At 42.8% G+C, this 20,619-nt stretch overlaps 2 protein-coding genes and 1 long non-coding RNA gene across 5 annotated transcripts in view; 1 reads left to right on the top strand and 2 right to left on the bottom strand.

Moving 5' to 3' along the window:
* alas1 (aminolevulinate, delta-, synthase 1) overlaps window positions 1-4,660 on the bottom strand; it is a 12,864-nt gene extending 8,204 nt beyond the window's left edge. The window contains exons 1-5 of one of the 3 annotated variants that reach the window (XM_084395340.1): window positions 4,487-4,660; window positions 3,616-3,797; window positions 2,521-2,718; window positions 524-634; window positions 173-395 (exon numbers count right to left, since the gene is read on the bottom strand). In XM_084395340.1, coding sequence (XP_084251466.1) covers window positions 173-395; window positions 524-634; window positions 2,521-2,718; window positions 3,616-3,781 — 698 coding nt within the window. In that variant the 5' untranslated portion in view covers window positions 3,782-3,797; window positions 4,487-4,660. Of the gene's footprint in view, window positions 1-172; window positions 396-523; window positions 635-2,520; window positions 2,719-3,195; window positions 3,291-3,413; window positions 3,508-3,615; window positions 3,798-4,486 lie in introns of those variants that run through there. The other 2 variants (XM_084395342.1, XM_084395341.1) reach the window with 2 other exon arrangements.
* Window positions 665-2,253, top strand: LOC311281946. Its single transcript, XR_014625864.1, has 2 exons — window positions 665-1,392; window positions 1,497-2,253. It is a non-coding gene; the product is annotated as an uncharacterized lncRNA (long non-coding RNA).
* Window positions 4,661-17,433: 12,773 nt separating the features above from the next.
* Window positions 17,434-19,673, bottom strand: npffl (neuropeptide FF-amide peptide precursor like). Its single transcript, XM_084395806.1, has 3 exons — window positions 19,342-19,673; window positions 18,528-18,649; window positions 17,434-17,947 (listed from the first exon to the last, which is right to left on the bottom strand). The coding sequence occupies exons 1-3, from the start codon at window positions 19,489-19,491 to the stop codon at window positions 17,827-17,829; spliced, it is 393 nt and encodes a 130-aa protein (XP_084251932.1). The 5' UTR covers window positions 19,492-19,673; the 3' UTR covers window positions 17,434-17,826.
* Between the last annotated feature and the right edge of the window lie 946 nt (window positions 19,674-20,619).

Below are 20,619 nucleotides of genomic sequence, written 5' to 3'. Positions count from 1 at the left end.
ACACACACACACTTCAGCACAGGCCTTCGTCAACACACACACACTTCAGCACAGGCCTTCGTCAACACACACACTTCAGCACAAAAACAACATTATAGTCTGCATTAACAACATTCTATTCCAGGATCATTTCAGGATGCGTCGTTATCCACAGTTGTGCAGCGAGACTCACGTGATGGTCTGCAGCACCCGCGGGTGGCGGCTCATGCCCAGGTAGTCGTTGCTGCACCACACGGACACGTGTCTCCTGAAGGACTGGCACTCGGAGTAATCGTCCGCCATCGGGAACTCCGTCGCTCGGCGGTTCACCGTCTTAAACACGCGGTACGTGTGATCATCCTTCTTCTCCTCGATCTTCTTCTCAAAGAACTCGTCGTAACGGAAGTTGGACACGGCTGAAAGAGAAGAGCACTGCGTTTCAGAACAAGGTTACAGGACAGGAAGTGGTTTACAGCACAGGAAGTGGTCTACAGCACAGGAAGTGGTTTACAGCAAGTGGTCAGTATGGGACAGAAGCACGTACTCTTGGGCATGTTCTCCTGCAGCAGATGCGAGACTCGAGCGGGTCGCTGCCTCATCAGCTTCTTCATGAGGTCTCCTCCCATCTTAGAGTTCAGCTCAGAGGCAGAGACGTCTGTGAAACAGTAACAGTCAGACCGGCTAACCGCTCGAACACAACGCATGGACCCAGTCAGACCAATGATAAATGATTAAAATGTAAACCTATATATATATATATATACACACATACTGTTAAAAAGGATTGTGTAAAAGACTTTAAAAATGCTACGGTGAAAATAGGGATGTTAACCGATGACCGTTTGACCGATGGTTGACCGCATCAACGTTAACCGATCAAAGTTGTCTGTAGTCGGTAAAAAAAAAAAACAGTGATCTCTAAATTAGGCTATTATAGACCGTGGACTAAACGCTACTACAGTTAGCCTTCTCATTCCAACATCTTTTTGTGTGAAGTGAACAAATCCCTCACACTTAATTTTTCATAACTTGCCTGTTTGTACTTAATAAACCAATAAAAACATTTGGCGCGAGGTCACAGCGTTTGGGTTCGCGCGCTCACAAGGTTTGCGAAAAGTAAAGGCTACAGGCTATTGAGGTTAAAGCCAGGGCAGACGACAGGAACTCAAACTAAAGCGGCGTCTCTTCGGAGCTGTCATTTTCTTAAATGTGGCCGCGGCAATGTTTCAAATGAGCTTCTAACGCTAGACAAACGCCTTTATTTTCAACGCGATCAACTTGTACCCAAACCATTTCGAAACTAAGGAGCCATTTGTCCTCCGATTACATACAAGCTCCTCAGCGCCGCGTTTGCGGGACTCATGTTTCGCGCTGTAGGGGATTTTAAAAAAGTGACGTGTGTGAGAGCGGGAGGCAGTGTGTGTGTGTGTGAGCGGGAGGCAGTGTGTGTGTGTGTGAGCGGGAGGCAGTGTGTGTGTGTGTGAGCGGGAGGCAGTGTGTGTGTGTGTGAGCGGGAGGCAGTGTGTGTGTGAGCGGGAGGCAGTGTGTGTGTGAGCGGGAGGCAGTGTGTGTGTGAGCGGGAGGCAGTGTGTGTGTGAGCGGGAGGCAGTGTGTGTGTGAGCGGGAGGCAGAGCGGCAGAGAGATGCGACAGAGTTGCGAAATTGCAGGCGCGGCTCGAAATGGCTGTTATTTAAAATAGCGTAGCATATTTTAAACTAATCGGTTAACTGGTTTCACAAGCTAATGAGGCTCGGTGGTCGGTCAAGAACATGTTTAGTTTTCGCCATCCCTAGGTGAGAACCTGTAATAGATCCAACCGTTAAATGTACAGTTTTTGGAAGTGAAAAAGAACAGGTCATTGTATAACTTACAGTGAAACACCGTAAATTGACATACCCACAATTCCCTGCGTGACACTTCACATTTGATGTATTTTGTTGAAATAACTGTTTCTTCATAGTTCTTCTTATTTTTTTCTAATCAGTGATGTACATTAGGGTTTTATGTTACATTTAATGTTGTTAAATTGATGTTTATTGCATTTTTTTATTTTATGTGTTACCATGACGGTGTTCAGTGTGTGTGTGAATGAGTCTGTGCAGCTTCTCTATATTAGCATTAACTTTCTTGTGGAAAAGCTGTTTGTGATGAGCTTTGATTGATCATGTGATGAGTCACTCCACTGTGATTGGTGGTTGTCAGTGTATTAAATTGGTAAAAAACAGATATTAATACTTCAATAGTTCGGTAAATTAACATATCAGATGATGAAAAATTTACTGTGAATTTAAGTCTGTATAACCTAAAATATTGCTACCGTATTTTTTACTGTAAATTTCTGGCAACCACAGCTGACGTTTTTTACCGTAAAAAAAAAAAAATTCGTTATTTTTTTACAGTCAACATACCTTATTATTCTACATTTGACCTTCACATTGGTCTGAACTAAAACGGCAGACGCGCTGAATGAAAACGCACGTTCCCTCTCTGCCAGTAGGTGGCGCCGATGGAAAAGCATGAAAACACACGTGCTCACAAACCTTTGCGCACGGTGCGAACCTCAGACACGTCCTCCTGTAGAGCCAGGCTGGCCTGCCGCACCACAGCACTGTTGCCCTGGCCCATCTCTGCCGCCAGGAACGGGCACTTGGAGGAGGAGGAGCCGGTGGAGCCGGCGGGAGGGTGTGCCTCGGGGGGAGCGGGGCCGGCGGAGGGGCCCTCAGGGGTCGTGGTCACATCTACAGCACAGAGAACACACTTCAGCAAACACACCTCTCTCACACACACACACACACACTCGGGGCCCTCAGGGGCCGTGGTCACATCTACAGCACAGAGAACACACTTCAGCAAACACACCTCACTCTCACACACACACACACACACACACACACACACACACACACACACACACACACACACACACACACTCGGGGCCCTCAGGGGCCGTGGTCACATCTACAGCACAGAGAACACACTTCAGCAAACACACCTCACTCTCTCACACACACACACACACACACACACACACACTCGGGGCCCTCAGGGGCCGTGGTCACATCTACAGCACAGAGAACACACTTCAGCAAACACACCTCTCTCACACACTCGGGGCCCTCAAGGGCCACAGTCACATCTAAAATAACAGAGAACACACTTCAGCAAACACACCTCACTCACACACACACACACTCACACACCTCACTCACACTGACCGTGACCGCTGGAGGTCGTGGACCCGAGTGAGCGCACCAGTGGCCTCGAGGTGAGGTCCATCATGACGGGACACTTCACTCATTCACACACTCACCTCACTCACACACCTCACTCACACACCTCACTCACACACACACACCTCACTCACACACACACACACACACACACACACACACACACACACACACACACCTCACTCACACACACACACACTGACCGTGACCGCTGGAGGTCGTGGACCCGAGTGAGCGCACCAGTGGCCTCGAGGCGAGGTCCATCATGACGGGACACTTCACTCATTCACACACTCACCTCACTCACACACCTCACTCACACACCTCACTCACACACACACACCTCACTCACACACACACACACACACACACACACACACCTCACTCACACACACACACACTGACCGTGACCGCTGGAGGTCGTGGACCCGAGTGAGCGCACTAGTGGCCTCGAGGCGAGGTCCATCATGACAGGACACTTCACGGCATACGCCACCAGGCTCTTGCGGGTCTGCTGGAGGAAGGCCTGAGGGACGCGGGACAGGAACGGGCAGCGCATGAGGGCGTCCATGATGATCCTGCAGAGTCTGAAACACAAGCGGCTCGTCAGATCCGGCAGTCTCAGAGGTCGCGAGCGTGAGCGGGTTTCTGTACCTCTCACACGACTGGCTCAGAGCCACGGCCTGAATCACATGATCACGGCTCACAGGGATCAAACCACTGTAATGCTGAATTCCTACAGTAATCTGACCCCAAACACACCTTCAACTGTAGAGGTGCTCAACACACACACACACACACACACACACTCACTGTTAGACCATTACATCTGATGATTTCCTCATTCAGATCACTGTGATTCGAAGGAAAGCCTGTCAGGTGATGATCTCTGATCAGTGTGTGTGTGTGTGTGTGTGTGTGTGTGTGTGTGTGTGTGTGTGTGTGTCACCTCTCCTGTGTGAAAAGAGCTGTGTGTATAAATGTATATATATACATACATAAACAAACTAAAAATTGATAAATTCGAACTATGAATAGTATTTAATAAATGAGCATTTGTCTTGTTCCCTATTGAACTCTCACTTCACTTCACGCGGTTTTCAGACACATCATGAAATAACATCTAGATTTGAAGATAATCTACTGCTAAAGTAAAAGACTTTGACAAGTATTTGCTGGTTTAGTAACGTTAACCCTTTAAAGCTCGTTTAGAGGCGCGACGCGTCCTTCGATGAAGCCGCGACCCTTTAATAAACAAACCACTTCAGTAACTCACCTCACTGATGTCCGAGATTATCACTCCTCTCTATCACTGAGTCGCGCTGTCGATGAAGAGAGTTTTATCGCCGGGTTGTGTGTGTTCTGTGTGTTCTGTGTGCGATGAGCGCGTTGTGTCGTTATCCTGCACTGAGGACGAACGAGAGGGCGAGCGGCGCACAGGGATTATATCAAACCATCAAATATCGCGAGACTTGCGTAACACTGCACACCGGAATTGTATAAAACCATCAAATATCGCGAGAATTGCGTCACACTGGCCGTCAGCGCACGCACGCCTTTTTCCTTCCTTGAATTCATCATATCATAAACCGTTTACAGTATAAAAACACATTAATATTTCCTGTTAGGGTTGTGCCTCTAATATTTGTTTATGCTGGTAAATGGGAGTGTACAGGTAGAAAGTTGAGCAATACCAGATACTTTAAGGGCGTTTGACGATAAGCCGTCAGAAATATTTCTTATCGAAAATTAAAATTCATACTTTAAAAGGCACGTATGACTCTTTCTTTCGCGGAACATAAAAGACAGAATACTATTCATTCACTGTCATTGTACTATTGTTGTTGTAGTCTTGTAAAGCGCTTTGAGAGGAAACTTCTAAACGCGCCATAAAAAAATAAAGTTTATTATTATAGTTTATTATTTCCGCGTTTCGCACATCTTTTCAAAACAATTTACAAGAATTCATGGTGTTACTGTTTATGACACCTAATTGTGCACATTTTTGTATAGTTTACATATGATGACAACAATGTGATTTGCAATATTTTTACCATATGACCGTGTAAAAAACAAGCTATAAAAGTGAATGATGCATGAGACTGTCATTTCCCAAATTTAGGTTTAATATCTTGTTGGAATGACATGAAGATGAGGAATGGACAATTTTCATTACTGGATTAAAAAATACATTTATTGAGAAACATGTTCACAGCCAAAAGTGTAATTGTGATGGTATGTATGTCTATTATTATTTTCTTTTTCCTCACCATTATTTGCTGGAAGTTATCTTCACTGTTCTTACAGTACAGGCCAAAAGTTTGGAAACATTACTATTTTTAATGTTTTTGAAAGAAGTTTCTTCTGCTCATCAAGCCTGCATTTATTTGATCAAAAATACAGAAAGAAAAGTAATATTGTGATAATTATTACAATTTAAAATAATTGGTTTTCAATTTATTATACTTTAAATGATCATTTATTTCTGTGATCAAAGATGAATTTTCAGCATCATTACTCCAGTCTATCACATGATCCTTTACAAATCACTCTAATATGATGATTTATTATGAGTGTTGGAAACAGTTCTGCTGCTTAATATTTTTTCATAACCTGTGATACTTTTTTAGGAGACTTTGATGAATAAAAAGTAAAAAAAAAAAAAAAAAAGAAGCAAATGTTTTAAAAATAGAAATCTTCTGTAACAGCGATAAACACCACTGGGCAGTCTTTTTTTTCTTTCTTTTTTTGAAATAAATCAATACTTTTATTCAGCAAGGATGTGTTAAATTGATAAAAAGTGATAGTAAAGCAGATTTATATTATTAGAAAATATTTTTTTATTTTGAATAAATGCAGTTCTTTTTAACCTTTTATTCATCAAGTATATTAGGCAGCAGAACTGTGTCCAACACTCATAATGAATCATCATATTAGAGTGATTTGTAAAGGATCATGTGATAGACTGGAGTAATGATGCTGAAAATTCAGCTTTGCATCACAGAAATAAATGATAATTTAAAGTATAATAAATTGAAAACCAATCATTTTAAATTGTAATAATATATCACAATAGTAAAAAAAATTATGTATTTTTGATCAAATAAATGCAGGCTTGATGAGCAGAAGAAACTTCTTTCAAAAACATACAATTTTTTAATGTTTCCAAACTTTTGGCTTGTACTGTAAGTATATAGTCAAGTGTGACCATGCCGTGGGTGTTATCGGATTAAATATTAAAAATGTTGATTCTGTACATATATTGTGTTGTATTCTGGAAAGTTTCTGAGAATCAATAAAACTGTTAATCATAAAAAAAAAGCATTTATTGAAGTGTTAATGAATGTACTACATGTAGTCTATTACAAATATATGAAATAGAGTTCATTCAATCATGATAAATGAGTTGTTTAAACATGTGTTGGAGGAGGAGGACACATCACACATCTGTAGACATTAAAGTCACCATGAAATCAGAATTGACAGTTCTGTTGCAGAATGATGTGCGTACTGATGTGTTTCTGGATAGAGGACATTGACATTATAACATGAACAGAGAGAATAAAGAGCCTCGTTAAAGAAACACGCTTTAATGAAATAGAGCGAACATTAGTGATTACAAACATTTAATACTACAATAATGTAGTACGTTAAACAAAAACTTACATTTACACTCAAACTGACCACCAGCTGCAACTTTCAGACGCTCCGCTCTCTCGCACTGGATTCTGGGATACCAAGCCTACGCATCATCATCAGACGAAGCATCATGGGACACGGTCACCGGATCCCGACGGGTCTAGTCTTCCTGCTCTCAGACACATCATACAGAAGGATATGACTAAATCATGTAAAATTATGCATTATGTCATTATATGAATTGTTTTAATCTTAAGTCTGAGTGGATCTGTTGAGGTCAGTCTCATTTTCCTATTATATTACTATTACAATTAAGTAACTATTTTTAATGCCAAACTATAGGAGCAAAATATGTATCGCAGCTGCTGCATTTCTGTGTCTCCAGTCGAGCAGAGTTCGCAACACACAGGGCACGGGTTCGAGTCCCAGGAGACGCATGGACTGGTGAAATTAAAGCATCTGTATAAAAGTAATGAAGTGTAAATCATAGCAGGAGAGAATAGGTTTATTTTGTTAATGATACTTTGATTAGACTGAGTAACTGAAGCATTTTCTACATGTTGCTGGAATAAGACATGGAATTTCTTACACATTGTTTGAAGTCTGTTAAATCATTACCCAACAGGCCATGCTGTGTGTGTGTGTGTGTGTGTGTGTGTGAGCGCCCTCTGCTGACAGCAGCAGGTCCAGTGGTGTGTGTGTGTGTGTGTGTGTGTGAGCGCCCTCTGCTGACAGCAGCAGGTACAGTGGTGTGTGTGTGAGCGCCCTCTGCTGACAGCAGCAGGTACAGTGGTGTGTGTGTGTGTGTGTGTGTGAGCGCCCTCTGCTGACAGCAGCAGGTCCAGTGGTGTGTGTGTGAGCGCCCTCTGCTGACACAACTGAAGTGTGGCTGGCCAGTTTGAGGCAGAAAATGGCAGAATCCAGCATTTCTCAGGACGAGTTGATGTGTGTGTGTGTGTGTGTGCATGTGTGTGTTCTCCTCAGAGTCGTGTGTGTGTGCGTGTGTGTGTGTGTCTCAGTGTCTCACTGTCAGAATCACCTGCATCAGAGGCTCTTGAAGAGCAGAACAGCCTGATGGAGCCACCGATCGACTGACAAACAGGCATTAAAGTCACCATGAAATCAAAACTGACTTGCTTTTTTTGGTCACTCTTTAGATTAGGGTCCAATTCTCACTTACTAACTATTAACTACAACTTTTTCCTCAATAAACTCCTGATAACTGCTTATTAATGTTAGTAAGGTAGTTGATTAAGGCATGTACTAGAATATGGTCATGCAGAAATAATGCATTAATAAGTGCTTTATAAGTACTAATAAACAGCCAATATACTAGTAATATGCATGAAGATCCACAACTAGTTCATAGTGAGAATTTGACCCTATTTTTATGGAATATTGCAGTGTTTATTCTAAATGATTTATCGGTGCACATCATTCTTGTGTTAATAATCTTGAATCAGAATAAATTCCTCTTGCAGCATCTCTTCTCTTCTCTGATGATGTGGGCGGGGCTATAACCTGTCACTCACAGGAGATCAGCCAGTAGCAAACCACAACCATCCAAACATCCAATCAATTCCCCACGGACACAATCAAGCCCCGCCCACATTTGTTCTTGTTCCAGAAGAGTTTCACTCGATATACGACACAATAGAGCGGATCAGGTAAGACGTATCAGGAATGACATCACTGTGACGTATCAGGAATGACATCACTGTGACGTATCAGGAATGACATCACTGTGACGTATCAGGAATGACATCACTGACGTTTCAGGTATGACATCACTGTGACGGATCAGGTATGACATCACTATGACGGATCAGGTTTGACATCACTATGACGGATCAGGTTTGACATCACTATGACGGATCAGGAATGACATCACTATGACGGATCAGGTTTGACATCACTATGATGTATCAGGTATGACATCACTATGACGGATCAGGAATGACATCACTATGACGGATCAGCTTTGACATCACTATGATGTATCAGGTATGACATCACTATGACGGATCAGGTATGACATCACTATGACGGATCAGGAATGACATCACTATGACGGATCAGGTTTGACATCACTATGACGGATCAGGAATGACATCACTATGACGGATCAGGTTTGACATCACTATGATGTATCAGGTATGACATCACTATGACGGATCAGGAATGACATCACTATGACGGATCAGGTTTGACATCACTATGACGGATCAGGAATGACATCACTATGACGGATCAGGTTTGACATCACTATGATGTATCAGGTATGACATCACTATGACGGATCAGGAATGACATCACTATGACGGATCAGGTTTGACATCACTATGATGTATCAGGTATGACATCACTATGACGGATCAGGAATGACATCACTATGACGAATCAGGTTTGACATCAATATGATGTATCAGGTATGACATCACTATGACGGATCAGGTATGACATCACTATGACGGATCAGGTTTGACATCAATATGATGTATCAGGTATGACATCACTATGATGTATCAGGTATGACATCACTATGACGGATCAGGTATGACATCACTATTGACGGATCAGGAATGACATCAATATGATGTATCAGGTATGACATCACTATGACGGATCAGGTATGACATCACTATTGACGGATCAGGAATGATATCACTATGATGTATCAGGTATGACATCACTATGACGGATCAGGTATGACATCACTATTGACGGATCAGGAATGATATCACTATGACGGATCAGGAATGATATCACTATGACGGATCAGGTATGACATCACTATGACGGATCAGGAATGACATCACTATGACGGATCAGGTATGACATCACTATGACGGATCAGGAATGATATCACTATGACGGATCAGGTATGACATCACTATTGACGGATCAGGAATGATATCACTATGACGGATCAGGTATGACATCACTATGACGGATCAGGTATGACATCACTATGACGGATCAGGAATGATATCACTATGACGGATCAGGAATGACATCACTATTGACGGATCAGGAATGATATCACTATGACGGATCAGGTATGACATCACTATGACGGATCAGGTATGACATCACTATGACGGATCAGGAATGACATCACTATGACGGATCAGGTATGACATCACTTTGACGGATCAGGAATGACATCACTCATAGGCCACACACAGAGGCGAGTTGCATTTTAGCACTTCCGGTCCCATCGTCCCGAACTCAGTGGGTTTGAGTAGGGTTTTGGGTAAATGGCTGAAATAAGGTCTGTGACGAACACAAGCTCAAGACACTTTCACCTTTTATTCTACAACATAAAATACATCAGTATTACCCAGTTGAGGGTCTTGAAAAAGATAAGTATCATAAACCCTTGTTGATCACACAGCTTGTTTTTTAGTGATTATCCAAAAGCCTCTGGGAAAATCCTGTTGGGTGTTTGTCGAGGGAACCGGTGCGATGGGAACTGATGATTGGTCTGCCGTGACTCTATAGGGAAGAAAAGACCAGCTGTAACGTTCTGGTAGAAGTTGAAAGCACAAGACGAAGATGAGGGTTAAACACAAACTTTACTGGTTAAGCTCAAGCAGGACAGACACAACCACGTCCAACATCAAGAGAACCGACAAGGAACTGAACAGAACAGGGAGAATTAATACACAGGATGAAATGAGGAAACTAACCAGACACAGGTGGAGGAAGATAAACTAATCAGGGACTAACGGGTGCAGACTAGACAGAACATAATTGTGACACCAACGCAACTTGCATTTCATGACAAATTTAAATGGTTAATATGGATGAACTGATCATTTAATTTTAGCTTTACATCATCTAACTTTAGTGTTTTAATCAGTGTTATATTTCGCTTTCACTCCATATTTGATTTTTGATAATCAGCATTCACTCTTAAAAATAATGGTTCCAAAATAAAGGGTTTTCGCAGTGATGCCATTTTCCCCCTCAACGAACCTTTCAGCCATCAGCTCTTTAAAGAACCATTTTTTCTTAGTGTGAAAAATATTTTAATAATCTGAGGAACCTAAAGCAGCAGAAGACACACCGGTGACTCACACACCTGTAAGATGAGAACAGCAAACTGCCTATTAAGGTCCGTAGCCAGACTATTGAAAGGGGGGGTTCTTTTTTTCAAAAAGTGGACCTTTTTGCAGTTTTTCTCGTCCTTTTGTATTTTGTTTTTGTATTTAAATTGTGTCCAATTTCCTGTGCCCTGGGCATCAAGACTCAAGGCCCCGGCGTAGTTACGGGGGTTCGGGGGCATGCTCCCCTGAGAAAATTTGGATTTCTCTGATCTACATATGTGCAATTTAGGACTTTTGAAGGCCAAAAAATTATAAGAAATAGGCTAGCTTTAAAACCTTATCATTAGATTATTTGTCAATACCTCTCTTCATCTTCATATTAATTTTTCTCTCAGTCTTCTTATCCTGGCCTATTTCTTCCCCTCCTAAAGCTGAACTTAGTCTTTTCATTTTCGTCTGTGTCAGTGACGAAAGTAGGCTCAACTGATATTTATACGTTTTAGGAATAATTTTCTTAGACAAGTTAATTTACTCAAGGCTAAAGCTGTAGCCTAAGTCAGTATTGACATTGACCTTCTGCAAGCTTTGGAATTTGAAAACGTCTGTTTTTAAATGTTAAAAGTAATTTTAAATCATAGAAATTATAGTCTACGTTTACCGCAGTTGGTGGAATTGGCAGACGTTCCCTTAAGCATCGTGCGCTGTGGAAACGCGTCAAAGCATTCTCAGGTATAATTATGCAGCATTAATGCATGAATGATTTTGAATGAATATTTTCATCATGTCGATATACAATGGTCACATAATATTAAAACTAATCTTGCTATTGATATCTTTGTTAGACCCGACCCTATAGAACAAAATGTCCGGCTAATATCGAACCTAAAACGAATTTACCGCGCTCAACCAGCGGGAGTGCATTTCACGAATTAGTAATCGCTGGCGTTCAGCGGGGAGGGAGGAAAGTCTGCGTGAACCCGCGTAGATGCACTTTATGCAGTGAAGACTGTAAAGTGTTTGATAACTTTATTAAATTTCTGTGTATTTCCTCCTACCTGTCAGTGCCCCTTAGATGTCATGTGCCCCTGAGCAAGTGACCAGTTGCCCTAATGGTTAATCCGGCCCTCACCTGCCATGTCTATCGGCTTGCTTTCGGGTTATAGCCTACTTTCCGCGACTGCGCAACTGGGTTATAGGTTGCCAGGTTGAGGTGACAAATGGGTTGAAATTGTAGTATATGGTGTGTGGATTGTGTGAATATAATGCATTTAATACAAGATCTGGCAACAACATTAGACAAACTTGGTCCGATTATACATTAAAGGTGTTTGGGCCATGCAAATGACGGGAGTTTCCCGGGAGTAATAACAAACCGGGAGGGGTCCGGGAGATAAGGCTAAAAAACGGGAGAAACCCGGGAAAAACGGGAGTGTTGACAGGTATCCGCGGCACACACACACAAGTCCAGCTACAATAATCATATTAATTTGAAACGGCAACCCAGTATATTTGTCACAAGCATTGATTAAAACAATGATGACAATAATCACATAAAAAAAAAAAAAAAAAACGACTTAAATTCTGGACCTTTGGCAGTGAGGGGGGGTTCGTTCGAACCACCCGAACCACACACACATACACACACACACACACACACCAGAGCCACTCCTGTCACCTGAGGACAGGAAACTAAGGCTATAATTCACACGGGCTCACAGAAACTGGACAATAGAAAATTGGAAAAACTGGTCGGATGGGTCTGGATTTCTGCTGCAACATTCAGATGAAGGGCCAGAATCTGGAGTGAACAACATGAAGCGTGGATCATCTTGCCCTGTGTCAGCGGTTCAGGCTGATGCTGGTGTAATGGTGTTTTCTTGCCTCACTTTAGGCCTCTCTACCAGACCTGAGTATTGCTGACCATGACCCTTTATGACCACAGTGAATCATCACGCTCGAATCATCTCAAACTGGTTTCTTGAACATGACAGTGAGTTCACTAAACTCAAACGTCTCCACAGTCAGCAGATCTCTTTGGATGTGGAGGAATGGGAGATTTGCATCAGGGATGTGCAGCTGATAAATCTGCAGCAACTGATAATATCATGACATTATGGACCAGAATCTCAGAGGAATGTTTCCAGTAGCTAGCTGAATCTCTACCATGAAGAATTAAGGCAGTTCAGAAGGAAAAAGTGTGTCTGACCCGCTACGAGCAGTGTGTACCTAATACAGTGGCCAGTGCTTTAAGTAAAGTGTTACCACCATCATTTCTATTTACCTCAGATTATAACAAAATTATCTTTTGGTTTCCAAAGTAACATGGACTGAGATCATTGCCACTCCTGAATTCCAATGGCCTTCTGTGAAGCTTGATGACGAGATATGCAGCTTTCCGTTAGAGAAACACCCAGGGCCCTATCTCACACCCAGCGCAATTGACTTTGTACAGCGACGCATGTCTCATTCCTATTTTGCACCCGACACACAGCGGACTTTTCCCTCCACAGACGCACGTCGGTAAATTAGGGAATGAACTTGCGCTCCCGGGGGCGGTTCAGCGAAAAGAGGAGGCGTGTTCCGGCGCAAACGTTCCCTGGTGCTATTTTGCAGTTCCAGAAAACAATTCCGCCACAGACCAGGAGAAACCTCGTCTAAAGTCAGTGGCGCGTTATTCAGATGCTATTTTAAGGGCGCATGCTTGGCCATAATGTAGCGTGTGCACAACGTACATGCACTGTGCTTATCTCATCTACACAGACGCAGCACTTTTCATTTTTGCAAATCATACATTATTACAAGGAAAAATATTAACACACGAGGGAAATCATTGTGGTGTCCATGAAGATGTGAAAAAATAGGCATAAATCTAGCTTACACATTTACCCAAATTATTATACGATGGGTGTGTTTCTCCATCCCCAATGTCACTTCTCTGTGTTTTACGGCCCTGACGAGAACGTCGGTCTCCTCGGCTGTGAACCGCTCCTGGCGTGCACCTGGGAAATCCGCCATTATAATAGCAAACCGCCATGGAACAAGCACACCTGCTCTTAAAGGGAATGTGAGATGACGCTCTGATTGGTTTATTTCACGTTACGCCCAAACCACACCTATGAGTAATGAAGCTACTTCAGACCAACACATTTTAGATTTCCGAGATCCGCCCACAAAATTACTTGCGCTTGATACTTGCGTTTCAGATCGTTAAAATTGGGCCCCCAGAGCGTTACTGACAGACTGGGAAGAGAGGAGCTGCAACAATGGAGAATATGGGGGAATAACCAACAATCAAGCAGGAAAACCTGCTCTAGTAGAGCCTGAAACATCAAGACTGTGTAAAAGGGCAGAATATGGCCTCTTTAAAATAGTACAGAAACAGCAGATGTAATAGAGTAACTTATTGTTATTGTCCACAATCACTGTGAAATATTACAGTATATTACTAAGAATCTAATCTCATCAGATTAATCTAATAATGATTTTAATTTGCAAGTGTGAGAAGAATCAATGTGGAGCATTCATTCACATTAACAACAAAATCATATTATATACCAGTTAATAATATGTTGTGTGAGTCTTTGATGCAGGAGTGTATTAAGATATGGTTTGATGTGAATTTGCTTAATTAAAAAAAAAAAGTTAATATAGTTCTTACACTCGTTTCAGAAGTAACTTTAGGATAAAACTTAATTTTATTAATTTCACTTCAGTCAAATGTAGACGCTCTACTGGCAATTCCCGAACCCAGCTCGGCAGCACAGGTCGCCTCCTTCTTTGGCATGACAGGCTACTATCTAAAGTTCCTCCCACATTATTCTGCTACCACTGCCCCACTACGGCTTCTGCTGCATAAGGATGAGCCTTGGATATGGTCACGGGCATGCTCTGAGGCGGAGCGGGCGCTCAAGGTGCAGCTCACCACAGCTCCAGTGTTGGCTCATTTCGATATCTCTAGCCCCACCTTGGTGACCTGCGATGCGTCGGCCACAGCCATAGGAGCGGTGCTGTCACAGACTCAGCGGGGCGTGGAGAAGCCCATCAGCAGCGGTACTCGTGGGGGAACGTGAAGCATTATCCTGCATCTGGGCCTGCGAGAGGTGGCACTTGTATCTCTATGGCCGCTCCTTCACCCTGAGGACAGATCAGCAGGCCCTGACTGCACCGCTTTCTACGTCTGGGACAGGCCACAGACCACTGCGGCTACACCGCTGGTCCGACCATCTTTGCCTCTTTGACCTGAAGTTCACCCCTGGCAGGGACAATGTTGTGGCTGATCTACTGTCCCGCGCTACTCCACCCCACCCTGCCATACACACACACACACCGACACGGACCAGGTGGAACGGGACATTGTGCAGATGTTACACACACCCCTCCAGGCCGTTGTATCATTACAAGAACTGAAGGATGCATCTGAACAGGACCCGATTCTTTCTCAGCTCCGTGTCTCTGTCCTGAACGGCTGGCCTCAGGAGATATCGGAGGGGCTGGCAGCATTTTCCAGAATAAAGCAGGAGCTGTCCTGCTGGAACGACACCTGTGTGGCACGCGGCCTCTGCACAGTCATCCCCAGCACCCTACATGCACGTGTCTTGGCATTGGCTAATTAGGGCCACCTGGGTATTGTGAAGTTGAAAGAGCATGAGACCGGGTTTGGTGGCCAGGGATAGATAAAGACATTGAGGCCCTGGTGAAAGACTGTGCCGCCTGTCTCTTGAGCGGTAAGATGGGTCACCAGGCCCCCCCACCCTTACAACCTCTTGCTTGGCCATCACAGCCCTGGGATCACCTGCAGCTGGACATATGTGGTGAGATACAGGGAGTTCCTCATCACCAATGCTTCCTAGTGGTTGTCCATGACCTGCACTCAAAATGGCCCGAGCTCATTGCCACCGGCTCTATGATCTCTCTGGTCATAATTCACTTTCTGGACTCTCTGTTCTCCCGCTGGGGCCTCCCAAATACTATCACTACTGACAATGGCCCACAGCTGATCTCGCAGCTGAGTTCACCTCATACCTCAAAAACAAGGGTATTCGCCACATCCGCACGGCATACTATCATCCCCAAGCTAAAGGTGGCGTCGAATGCTTCCACCAGTCGCTGAAAAACAGTCTCAGAGCACACCTGTTCCAGGGATGGACCTTCTCACAGGCCATCCGTCACACACTGCTGCACTACAGGGCCACCCAACACTCTACAACGGAGGTCTCTCCAGCTTTCCTCATGCTTGGCCACGAGCTCCACTTTCCCCTCGACAGGCTCAGTCCAGCAATGCCTCAGGGACCACTACCAAGGGTTCAGCCGACACCTCAGATATCTCCTGCACAGGGTCCAGACATCCCTATCAACCTGCCAGCTGAGATGTGTGCTTGCCCATCACAGGCTGCCCAGCCTCATCCTCATCTTTCACCGCGGCCTGTTTGCACTCGTTCTCGGCCGGGGCACTTACAGGACTTTGTGTCAACATTTCATGTTTGAAAACCCGTAGGAGGGGGGAATGTTGTGTTCTCTCAAGTGGGGTTTAATAATGCATTGAGTTTGTGTTCAGTGATGCACAGAGTTTGATTGTGCTGAATCATTCTGTTATGCCTGACGAATGTATGCGTTCATTTACTTGGGTCTGAAAAGACAGTGAGATGGAAGTAAAAGTTACGATAAGTTGATGCTACTCCCTCAGTGTGATCCTTACCAAACACAACAGAGTGTCAGTAGAGATTGTGTCAACTAGACTCTCCCCTGTGAAGGTCTCATCGACACGTCACATCGACTCATCTAACTCGTCTCCATACCGGCATGACTTCAATCTTAAACCAGATGGAACTGGATAATATTCTGAATGTGTTGATCCAATCTGACTTCTGACCTGTAATGCTGCCTGAATCATAATCATACACCGTTTGTTCGTTGGCCAGAGGAGAACTGAGCGACTGAGTCTGGGTTCTCCCAAGGCTTTTTTCTCCATCCTGTCACTGATGGAGTTTTAGTTCCTGCCACTGTTGCCTTTGTCGCCTTTGGCTTTTGGCTTGCTTAGTTGGGGACATTTAATATTCAACAATATTATTGATCTCCTGCATTGACACCATTATATAAGAACTGAACTGAGCTGGACAATGACATCACTGTTTTCTCCAGAGCAGCTATATACATAAATTAACTAAATTAATAACTTTTTTTAAAACAAAAATTAACCATTACTGAACTTACTTTAGCTGGACCATGATGCCATTTTCTTCTAGATCTGCTGTACAGCAGAAACAAACTGTTGCATTATTTTCCTGTTTTCACTGTAAAGCTGCTTTAAAACAATCTGTATTATAAAAAGCGCTATATAAATAAAGGTGACTTGACTTGACTTACGTTTCAGAAAGATCATGTTGATTCTTCAGCATATTGGGGTTGTTTAACATGTGCACCAGACTAAATGAGGTTATCTTGTCTTGAATCACAGATGAAATAGAGCTTGATCTATTCCTTCTCCTTTGTGATTACAATTACCTGCACTGCATAAAAATAAAATAAAATAAATAAAAAGCTCAACCAATACTGTTGACAAAATGTCAAGAACAAGAACCACCAGAAATGTCTCTCAACAAGCAGAGCTGATCATTTATTTATACACAGAAAATACACTACACAACACATTCAATGATTATGAAGTACAATGGATTCAAAATCAAAACATGCCCTCACACTTATACAGAACTTATTAAACAATTACTACACTTAAATATTATTGTTTTGATGTGTTATAATTACTATCACATTTTTCATGAAATGCAAAGAAGAGCTGACTTTTATTTTGGAATGTAGTGGAGACAGAAATTAATTAAATGCTTTTAGATGTTTCTGATCAAATAATTCACCTTTCTATTTATACAATACTCTGAAGCCATCACTCAATTTTTATGATGGCTTGGTGTTATTTTTTGCCAAATCTTTGTGGCACAGCCATGCTCCATATCTGTCCGGGAACCGTCTCCCAGTCCCGAGACTGTATCCTTTCCTCTGTGGGCAAGCCACTCCGAGCCCCCCGACCAAACCTGGAAAGCAGAAGAATAATGCCAGCGTTGACTCAAAGTGAATATTTTTGTCTCTTTAATGCCAGAGAATATTATGGACCACAATCTTCAACACTCATTTACATGTTAAAACTGGTGTACAATATTAAAGAACAGCTGAACAAGCGATGCACTTATGCTGTCTCGGTGGTGAGAGGCGCCTACGCCACGTCAACTAACCGCTGGGGTACCTCAGGGTTCGGTCTTGGGCCCCTTCCTCTTCTTACATCACTGAGACCTTCCTGCATGTTTTCCTACCACCGCTACATCAATAAAGCGGTTGCATTTCTCATGTTATTGCCTCTTTTTGAATCACTAAGACTGTGGCAAGTTTAAAATCATTTACTAATGAATAAATAAAATTTGTAGTAAGAATACATATATGATGACTGTTTGAGTAACAACATATCATATTATTCAGTACTTGACCAGTGTGACAAGAATAGAATGTTTCACAGTTACACAAAAAAACAACTCATGAGCTTTTACCTGGATGACATCATTATAATTTAAGATGGTTACTTTAAAGATTATGTGCTGTGGCTGGTTGAAATATACGCACCGCTGGGGCTGGTGCAGCACTGAAGGGTTGCGTTCATATCTCTGAGAGTCGTGGAGTAAAGACCGCAACATTTCTACCAGAAGACGATCCTCCAGTAGATGATCCATCTGCTCCTCAGTGGCCTGATACATATCAATAACACAGTCATCATCACCATCTCTGTTTCTTCACAAACACTGATGTTACTCAGTATTTCAGATTGGCCAGGTGCTCTTTTATTTGAATGTCGGTCAAGTATGCTACAGAAACGAGCTGTGGTGAACGTCCTTTTAATTTAGAGAACTTTGCAGACCACATTTCATAGCCATAAGAATCTATCGGCTGCTTCTGATGATCCAAACAGTATTTGAATAGGTTTCAAATGACATGTGAATTATACCATCCAACAAGAAACAAGATGTCTTGGTACTTTTATTAGTTTGATTGGTTCTTTTAAAGGTATTGTGGTAAAAGTTATTTTTTCTTTTAAAATAATAAAGTTAATATAATATAACATTAACATTTAAAAAGTGCACTAGTGTAATAGTCAAAATAAAATGTTACTTTCAAGTACATTTTTAATCATTGTTTAAATAACATTTTGTCATGCTTTAAAGAACACCACTTATTTTGCTGTGTTGACTAACATACTCAAGCACATGTAAAGTACTTGATTATAATTTGAGTATGTTATATGACTAAACTTCATCATTACATACAAGACTTCTTTTTTTGAGTTACTGCCCTAAAAATAGCAGTACAGTGTGGCACTACTTAACTTTTACAGCAGGATTAGATGAACAGATCATTACTGAATGTTGTGTGTGTCTTTTACCCCTCGACTCTCCAGCATGTTCCCGTCGGAGTCCTCACGTGATTCCAGCAGGTGTTTGCTCTGCTCCAGCACGTCATCTTTCGGGATGGACTGGCTCATATCAGTCATCACCAGCAGTACGCCTATCACCAACCACACACCTGCATCCATCACTGCAGTTTGACTAGTTCAGGCTCTGCTCATGTGGATCTGCACTAGTTTTATGGTGTACGTGGAGCCAATCTGGCCAAGCTTTCGAACGGCCGTGGCAACTGTCCTTATATACAGAAAGTGTGTGACTCCAGAGACTAATGAGTGTTCGATGGTCCATCTGTTATGCTGGGGATTTGGTGATGGTCTGTATTATGGATCCCACAGGAACTCAGGGATGAACATATTTATTAAATCTAGATCAGCAAACACACTCCCAATACATTGGCCAGCTCTTTCTTTGCTCATATCAATCAATGACACTCTGCCAGTTCTCAATGACACAAAATAATTTCATTAAAGTCATTAAAGACATCAGAGAGTCATAATATACTATAGTAATTACTATTTTACTGCTATAGTAATAAGATACTCATGTGAAAATATATCTGATATGATTGAGGTCCTGGAGTCTCGATTCATTAACATTTATCTCAAAGACAGCAGAACGACTGATACTGGAGAATGTGATTTTAATATACTGTTTTTGTTTTAAATGCTTTCAAAAATGTTTCTTTAGTAGAATACACACCAACTTTTGAATGGCTATGGGAAAAAAACTAAGGACTTAAATACTCATGGAAAGATCATAAACAGAACAGGGAACAGGTGTGTAACTCAATTAGAAACTTAGCAACTAACAAGGAACGAGAACTCAGGCAAACAGGAACATGGAAAAGAATGAAAATGAAACCAAAACAGAATAAACAAGACCATTACAGTAACTCCGGAGGAGGACGCGGATCTGGAAAGATCGTGACAGAGGAGAGGCTAGCAGAGGGAAACCTCAGGGTGGCCGAGGTGAAGCCGGGGTGACGAGTGGTCGAGGTGGACTTGGGGTGACGAGTGGTCGAGGTGGAGCCAGGGGTGACGAGTGGCCGAGGTGGAGTTGGGGTGACGAGTGGTCGAGGTGGAGCCGGGGTGACGAGTGGTCGAGGTGGAGTTGGGGTGACGAGTGGTCGAGGTGGAGTTGGGGTGACGAGTGGTCGAGGTGGAGCCGGGGTGACGAGTGGCCAAGGTGGAGTTGGGGTGACGAGTGGCCAAGGTGAAGCTAGGGTGACGAGTGGCAGAGGTGGAGCCGGGGTGACG

The sequence above is a fragment of the Rutilus rutilus genome (assembly GCF_951802725.1).
Source record: "Rutilus rutilus genome assembly, chromosome: 22".
Lineage (NCBI taxonomy): Eukaryota > Metazoa > Chordata > Actinopteri > Cypriniformes > Leuciscidae > Rutilus > Rutilus rutilus.
The sequence above is the reverse complement of the archived record's forward strand: the minus strand, read 5'-3'. Positions and strand labels throughout refer to the sequence as shown.

Coding starts and splice junctions, on each gene's coding strand:
- npffl (XM_084395806.1), bottom strand. CDS start 19,491: ATGGATGCAGGTGTGTGGTTGGTGATAGGCGTACTGCTGGTGATGACT. Junction 18,650..19,341: donor ACATGCTGGAGAGTCGAGGG/GTAAAAGACACA, acceptor GATATGTATCAG/GCCACTGAGGAGCAGATGGA. Junction 17,948..18,527: donor GTGCTGCACCAGCCCCAGCG/GTGCGTATATTT, acceptor TCTGCTTTCCAG/GTTTGGTCGGGGGGCTCGGA.